Here is an 8,927-nt window from a genome sequence, read left to right on the forward strand (position 1 = left end):
TGTGGCTCTTACTGGGACGTAGGAGGAAGTGGGGCGTTGGGTGTGTGGGGCGAAGGGAGGGAGAGGAGTGTAAAGAGTGGGGTGTCGGGAGGGAATCGGATGTGGGGAGGGAATGGTGTGTATATTGTAAAGGAGTACAAAGAAAGCAAACATCAACTGACCTATTGGTCCTTGCATGGTAAAGGAAACAATATAACTGCAGAAAACTATTTTATCAGCTAAGATCAAGGCTAGGATAGCAGGAAAGCTTCCCCCCCATCCCCGCACTTACCAAACCCTCCAGCCGAAGCCGGCAGGAAATAGTGGCAGGGACCACCATTCAGTATAAAAAAGCTGTCATGGAAATTTCAGAGGAAAGAGGGAATGGAATTTTTTTCCTACACTATCTACATGAAAACGAAACTATCATTGTCAACAATATTATGGAGGTTGTTATGCAGGTTGTATCATCCAGGTTATGAAATAAGATAAAAAGTTATATACACCACAAAAATGTATTATTCAGGAGTGAAAATACTTTACTGTGGTTAAGATTACAGATACTTATCCAAGCGACTTATAAGGTTGGTACTGCATCACAGTTTACTACACTGGAGGGCAATTTGTTCCATATATTTACAACTCTGTTCAGAAAAAATGCTTCGCCTTATCTGACTGGGATCATTTGTCGATAATTTTATGCCCATTACATCTAGTGTAATTCCAGCGATCAAGTGTGAAGTATTTATTGATAGCCATATTATCACGTCATTTTAATACTTTCAGTACTTAAAGTTCCTCGTAATCTTCTCTTAGTTAAGGTAAAGATTTTCAGGGTTTCTAAACGCTCCTCGTGTGGTTTATTTCTCAGTCTAGGTATCAGTTTTGCAGCCCTTAGTTGTACTCTCTCAAGTTTCACTATACCGTATCTTTTTTGCATAAAGCAACTAGAACCCAACACAGTACTCAAAGTGTGGGCGTACTGGAGAATTATACAAGGTGAGGATGATATTTCCTCACTTGTATTCGAATGCTCTTACAATGAATTCGATTAGTTTGTTGGCTTTCTTAACACCCACTGTACACTGTTTGCTTGGTTTTAAGATCATTTGTTACTGTAATTCCTATTTTTTTCCTTTCATGACAAACACTGCCTAGTTGAATACTGGACAGTACATAGTGTCACTGGCCTTTTTTCACTTCTATTTCCAACGTTTAGGACTTTGCATTTACTAATATTAAATATCATATGTCAGGTCTGGACTCATTAAACAGTCGATCAAGGTCACACTATATTGTCTGCTTCAATAAAGATGTGTCTGCTCTGTTTCCAACTTTAGTATCATCAGCAAATTAGGATATTTTACAAAATAAACCATCATTTATGCCATTTATGTATATTAAAAAACGAAATAGGGCCCACTACTGAGCCTGTGGCACACCACTTCTAGCATCTTTATTCTTTACTCTCTGTTTACATACTGTACAGTTTTCGATCCACCCGAGAACATTGCCCCTAAAGCCATGTGCCTCCAGTTTCTGAAGGAGTCATCTGTGGGGAACTTTTTCAAATGATTTTTGAAAATCAAGATAAACAATGTCAACGGATCTGGTCTCATCATACATACTGAATATATCATAGAAGAAATCCAAGAGCTTTGCAAGGCAAGAGCGATATTATTCTGAAAACTTTGTTGTGAATTTTTGATGAGATTATATATTTCTAAGTGCTTAACAATCTTGTCTCTGATAACAGTTTCCAGAAACTTGCACACCAGTGAATTAAACTTTTTGGCTCATGATTTTCTGGTTGCGATCTGATTCCCTTTTTTTTTTTTTTTTTTTTTTTTTTTTTTTTTTTAAATATCAGAGTTACCTTTGCTAGTGTGCACTTATGAGGCACCTGATTATTTCTTAGTGATTTATTGAATACCTCAGCTAATGACTTTGATATTATATTCATTGCTTCCTTCAGAATGCTTGGACAAATTTTATATGGCCTCGACTCTGATGGCAGAGGAAGAGAGTGGTGGACTGGGGAAGAGTTGAATAGGTGGATGGAATGTTGTGTTAGGAAAGACGTACAGTGTACGGTGACAGGAGGGTAGGAGTGACGTGATTACCTGTGTAAAAGTAATTGTTATGTATAAAATGTGGGTCATTTTTAACTTTACAAGTACTGCCTTCTGAACATTTTTCAGTCATCTCTCTTTTAATTTTATTTTTTTTTATCATATCAGCAGTAGATAATGGATTAAGTGGTGAATAACAGGCCATTTTTATCCATAAAGCTAATATGCCACTTTTTCCTAATTTCCAAGTTAGTTGTTTCACAAGAGTTATGATATTTGGGAGCATATTGTTGACTTAATTAGAAAGCTGCCTGTAAACGGCTTATTTGCTCTTTTCACCCCCTGGTCTCCATGTCTGACACAACTGTCATCTCACTTGCAACAGGTTCAGTGTATCCTAATTTGGAAAAGGGACCAAGCCTGACCAACATTACTGCATTTCCACAATAATCATCTTTCCCAAATGTGGACAGAATTCTTCGATTTGGTTATGAGGCGCTGACGAGGAGTCTACTCGTGTACTTGGTGGCGCTGCGTACCCTGGGTGGAGTGCAGCAGCTGCTGTGTCCACTCAAGAGCCAAGCCGCATTATATTTTCCTGAACCTCGCTGTGGGTTAGGATTCTGGTTCAGCCTTGGCCAGGAACTGTCTACCACAAATTGGCTGCGTTTCCCAGTGCAGTGTATTGGACCTGTTGGACGGCCCCGTAGAAACTGTTGCCTATCTAAGGTTGACGAGTCTGCTCGGCCAGACAGACCGGTGTTAAGTAACAACAACAACAGTAGCAACAACAACGGTAGTTTGATATGAAGTGTCGTATTGTAAGTGGTGTTCGACACTGCCTAACACCTCTTAACACCTCTTCCGTGTTATTTTCAGCGTACATCTCAGTTTCCTCTTGGATATATATTGATGTTAAGTTTGTAGATAGTCAAGTGATACAAATTATATACAAGGGAAACCTGAAGTGTAATAATTATGCAAAATAAATTTGCAGAAAGAGGTGCTATGGAGTGTGCTGTGTTACTTGATATAATAGGACGGATGTCAAGAGACACTGTCAATCACTTTCTAATCCCGTCTTCCCTCCACAGAGTTGGACCAGCCAATGAGGTACAGCAGCAAACTGATGAACAGCATCTGGGGTCACTACAACGAGAACTCCGTGCACAATTTCAAGTCACTGCAGTGCGGTGGTGTGTCATTCTCCTGCCCGGCCGCAGCTGAGCAGCGTCACCAGCACAGTCACAAGCTGTCTGGGTCACCGGCCCCAACACGCAGGTCAGTCACCTCACTCATCCACTATTCTCTTACGCAAATCAGGCAACTCATTCAGGTCAGTTACTCACTCGCACACACACGCAGGCCTGTCGTCTTATTCTCGCTTTCTCAATCACTCACTCACTCACTAATTCAGGGACATATTCTTGTCAGTCTTGGAGGCTTTCTAATATTTCTTCCTGTGCTATATGTTTTGCACATTACACCTTTGCAGTGTTTTGTACGTTATTTAATCCCTTTTAGTGTCTACATAATTTGTAAAAAAAACACATAAAGAAATATTAACTTGCCACAAGCAGAAATAAGCTGTTAAAGAAAAGTGGTAGGGAGCCCCAAGATGACGACAGTACGGAGCTCACTCAGTCCGCATTCACGCAATTACTCATTCACTCACTGGACTCACCTAGCAGGTCACTCATCTGATGCCGTATTAATATTTCCAGAAACTTAAAAAGTGTATATAAAATTGCTTTTTATGTCTTTTACGTTGACTCATATACAGTAACCAAGCTCTTCACACTCAAGCTAGTGCGAAAAATACGACCAAACAAAACAGTTTTTGGCAAGAATTCACTACTGTGAGGGTTTCGTCACCGTAAACGTTGCTTTGGCTCTTTTACGGTTACGCCCCCTCCAGTGGCGGATCCAGAGGGGGAGGGGAGTTCAAAGGGTCCGGTTTCATCTTCTCTCACCTGGACCATATTCTTTAATGGCCACCGGAAAGTAAAAACACATCCTTATATCTATCAGACAGTTAAACAAAAGCAGTAGTAAGAAAACAGAACTAATAAGAGGAGTAAGTAAAGCATATTTTCTAGTACGATTTTATTTTGATTCTACTTATAATGGGATCTCGTCAGCGGGTAGAGAAAATCTTAACTTCAGCTTTTACTAAATCCCGTACGCATATTCCCGATGTCTGTTGTTATTAGGCTCTTCGAGAAATTAGAATCAATCAGCGCACGCAGTGAGTGCCCGGGTGTCGGGGGGGTGGGGGTTTAGCCTGCTCTACCCGCACAAGTAAACTAATTTAACGGGTAACTTATTCCTTTTGTGGGCAGATATTGTGGGATAGGTTAGGTTAGATTAGCTTAGGCTGGGTTAGGTTAGGTTACTGTATCTTCCCACAAAAGGAGTAAGTTACCCATTAAATTAGTTTTCCTTGCTTCTGCGGGGAGAGCTGACTAGACTCACCCAACACCTCCGCAATCGCTGCATGCGGTGATTGGTTCTAATTTCTCCGAGTGCCGAGTAGCAATAGACATCGGGAATATGCATCCGGGATCCGTCCATGATCACACACTCTCACCCGCTGCCCTACAGCAAAAATTATTACATTCCACCTCTCTTCATAGTCTGATACTCCCTTTGTATATGTGTTATCTCGTATTTTCAGTCTGAATTCCCATGTCAGGTATGCGCAGGCTTTCTCTACATCATCATCATCATCATCATTATCCAGTTTCCTACCTGAAGATGAGGTGAGGTAATATCCAGAACCATGTGGAAAGAATGTATGAAACTGTGAACAACATACTTAGTGAAATGAACCACACAGCAAAAACTGCCACATATCTGTTCCCTTTTATTTATCAACACAGACTTCTTTCCTAAATCATTCACGGAATTTTTTCTTGTCTTGTGAGCTTTCATTAACCTCTATAATCTGGATATGTTTTATATTTTAAAACTGCTACAGCCGAACGAGTTTACGAGTACTTTAGTGTGAAGAGGCATATCGAGAAGGAGGGTTTACAGTAGATATATCCTCACTAACCCTTTTACAATTAAAGGTCCTTCTTAAGTTAATAAATTGTCTGAAGGTAATAAGAATACACTAATATGGCTAAAATCTCCCTGACTGCGACTCTTGCACAACGAGTGTCCCAGTCATGGGGATTTCCACTCTGCCCTACTACATTACAATATAATACACTTCTGCATTACGACTCACTTACACTGCACAACACTATTACACTATATAACACTACATACCACTAAACTGCACTACTATACTGTAGGATGTAAGGAGGCACCACCCCCAGGGAGAAGGACAGTACTCCATCTTCTCCGTGCTTGGGGGACGGTGCATGCAATCCTAGCAGGGAGAGTTGTAGATTTGTGAATATTTTAGTATTTTCAGTCATTTATATGACTATATGATAACTATGGTCATGCTATTCATTAATTTTTAGTATGACAGCAGGGGAGGGGAGTGAAAGTTCTGTGTATTTTTACCCATGTTAGACAATTGTCTTCTTATTCTTTACCTTTTGTGCAGTAATTTGCTATTATAAAATGTTTATTCTGCTGCAATGACCTTTGATGATTCGCTGTCATGATTAGATGCTTTAAATAATCAGTCACTCTTGCTAAAAATGTAGCTTTGACGATGATAACAGAGGATGTTGCTTTTCAAACAGGGGCCAGCTGCAGCAGCGTCTGGGGGAACTGGGAGAGGCGGTTGCCGCCAATTTTATGGACAACCTGAACCAGTACTACTAGCAGGCTGAGCCACCAACATCAACTCCATCCACAACTGTAACAGTGAAACCGAACCAAGGAAACAACCACACAGTAGCAGAGAAAAAGGAAAATTCCACAGCCACGAAAGCAGTACCATAGACCATCAGCCTGACTTGATATTCGCCTCACTGACTGCAAAAGGACCCTCGCCCAGCTTTTTCATGTCATGTGCTTGAAAGACTGGATGATGGTGATTTCCATCATCAAGAGACTCTTATATCAACATCAGCAATCTGCCTGTATTGTAAACCGCAGACAAGTAGTCTAATTATACTTTTAGAACTGTCTTATAATGCTGAATACTCTAATGACACATTTTTCAGTTTGTTGATGTCTGGTAAAAAAGTCTGTTGTAGCATGAAAGTTTTTCGGGCATAGTTTGGCGGGGATAACAGAATGCAGGATGTTGTACTAGGCAAAACGACTGTCTAGCGGCTGGTTCAGAGATTATAAAAAATATATATTCGTAACTTATATGCAGAAGCATATAATAATACGTAATATAATATGCCTTATGTGGCGAGCTAAAAATCAATGATAGATAGATAGATAGATAGATAGATGACTAGGCACTTCTGCAAAGGTGGTGGTTCTTATGTTCTGTTTAATTTTATAATGCCAATAGCAAGTTTCAGAAGGACGTGGCAATTTATAACCGTAAATATCAAAGTGAAGAATCTCGGTACCATCAACAACTGTGTGTTGCTTGCAATCTTGCCAGTTTTCCTTAACTCCCTCAGACCGATGACAGTATCTTTTAGCTTTTTCTTGCCACCTCATTACGAGTTTGTATTGTTTGGAAGAGAATCTACGAACAGGAGAGGTTAGGCATAGCTTCAGTAACTCCCTTAATGCATGAGATTTTTCTTAAGCTGGATATACTTATCTACAGGGAGCAAGAATAAACTAAACTAATACGTCACCGTAGTGGAGTTAAAATGTAGCCATGATGACATATTGTACTCTAACACTCAAACTAACTTTTAAAAATAGTTGTTCGTTATATCTCACCATTAGCAAACCACTACTGTTTATGCAAAATATAATGCTGTGCCGAATATAGTCAACATTATGTATGTTTAATTTCTTGAGTCAAGTGACTTATTCTGTGGATTTATTCTTCGTTATTTACAGATGATTTTATTCACCTTAGGGGAGACTTTGTAGTGAAGGGGTGAGCAGAAACTATGTCTTATCCCTGAGTTAGAAAGGTTTCTCCTAAAGCGAGTAAAATGTCTGTAGGTAGTACGAATAAAAATAAAGTGTGAGTTGCCGGGCTGGAGATTAATTACCAAAAGACCTATACTCTCAAGTTATAATCCAGCCTCCATCATATCACACGGATTATAACTGCTTACGCTTTTCAATAGTATGTTACAACAAAAATTATTTGGGATGAGGATATTTGATTTGTTTGAGTGAATAAAACAACAAAATTATTGCTGATGTCTTTGTTACCTTCCATTGAGCTTTGTATTGTGACCTGCAACTCAGATCCGGTGGTGAAGACTGTAATTTATATGGAAATCCGGGACTCAATGATCCTCTTTATTCAACATATAAAGCTAACAATTTATAACGTAGATCATACATTTCTGTTACTAACGGCATTGGGAAAGAGATACGAATTGAAATTGTATCTTGAACTTGTTCATGGTTGAAAAGTAATGCAGAAAATAAATTCATCATTATGTAACAAATTAGGAGCTAATTCCATTTGCAGTTCAGTTTTGACTCTAAGCAACGCTGCTGCATACCACCCTTCACGTGCACGTTGTCAGTCCCTCATCCCCACCAAATGGTAGTCTGCTTCGTATACTGCTGACACACATTTAACAAATGAGCGAGGACAGAGAGCCCAGATGTGGCACTGTTTCGTAGCTCAGATAATGATGAGTCAGTGGTAGCCGGGATCCATGCTATGGTTGTAGTGGTCAGTCGCAGTGATGTGAAGTTCTAACGAGATACTCGACGGCAACCAGTCTGACAAAGCTGGGTTCAGGAAGGATTCTCCTGCTGCTGTTATACTCTTCACTTCGATTTCGTCCATGTGATCTACGATTTTGGTTGGCGAGATCATAGCAAACCATTCCTCTGTCCAGTAAGGTTTAGTTTGGGGTAAATGGACAGGTGGCAGTTTATTTCTGTGTTTCTTTTTTCTTTCTTTTTTCTATAAAGTACAAAAAAAAAAAAAAAGCTCAAGACTGCCAGACTGCCATACTAGTATCTTCAAAAAGAAAAAAAAAAACTGCACGATAAAGAAGCCAAATTCATGAGCCCTTTACTTCAGACTGTCTGGACGTATGAACAAACAGTGGGAAAGATTGAATGGAGAAGAAAGTCTCAGATGATCAGCTCAGTGCATGAAAGATTAGGAGTTCTGGATAATTATCACATTAAATAGTTGAACATAAAATGGCCGAGTGTAGGCATCAAGGCTGGTGATGCGTGCGTGGCGTCATGAGGCATGAATGCAATAAAAAATTCAAAAGACGGGTGATCAAAATAGTACCACTGTTTAGAAATGCTGTAGGGGTTTCTTTCTGCTTCCCCTCACACACAAGAGTTCTATTCTACACAGAAACGAATATGGGACAGCGAGGTGGGATTAAGGAATGCACGGAGTTAGTTCAGCCCACTTAATCTCCACACTGATGTTTTGGCATGTGAAGTAACACTGTCTTTCAAAGACAAATAATAAAAAGCAAAGAAAAGAATCTACAGACACTTCGAGGTGATGAAGGATTGAGTTGTGTTTCAATGAAGGTTATGAGACTGTCAAAGTCTGTGTGGAGTGAGAGATGGAGGAATCGATTTTTTTAGGCATACAATCATTTTTTTTCCCCTAAGCAAAAATGAGACAAATTAAACAGCAGTGCATCAAACCCTCATCGTATGATGGTTGTAGCGACTACTGCGATGGACACTGAGAAATGAGAGGAAAGTAAAGACTGGAATCATCAGTGTATGAGTATAGCCTACACCTTAGAAAGTTATCGATAAACAGGAGGAAGAGAACTGGTTAAAGGTCAGAACTCTCAGGAACACCACTGTCACGAGTTGGCGCAA

General features: G+C 39.8%; 1 protein-coding gene across 1 annotated transcript in view; it reads left to right on the plus strand.

Annotated features, from left to right (window-relative positions):
* Positions 1–7,269, plus strand: part of LOC145391508 (uncharacterized) — a 208,150-nt gene extending 200,881 nt beyond the window's left edge. Inside the window, exons 11-12 of the mRNA XM_080266136.1 lie at positions 3,146–3,332; positions 5,756–7,269. Coding sequence (XP_080122262.1) covers positions 3,146–3,332; positions 5,756–5,837 — 269 coding nt within the window. The 3' untranslated portion in view covers positions 5,838–7,269. The remainder of the gene's footprint in view (positions 1–3,145; positions 3,333–5,755) is intronic.
* The last annotated feature ends 1,658 nt before the right edge of the window (positions 7,270–8,927 follow it).

This window comes from Coenobita brevimanus, chromosome 18, assembly GCF_032717465.1.
Source record: "Coenobita brevimanus isolate Jiangsu-jjx chromosome 18, ASM3271746v2, whole genome shotgun sequence".
Taxonomy (NCBI): Eukaryota; Metazoa; Arthropoda; class Malacostraca; order Decapoda; family Coenobitidae; genus Coenobita; species Coenobita brevimanus.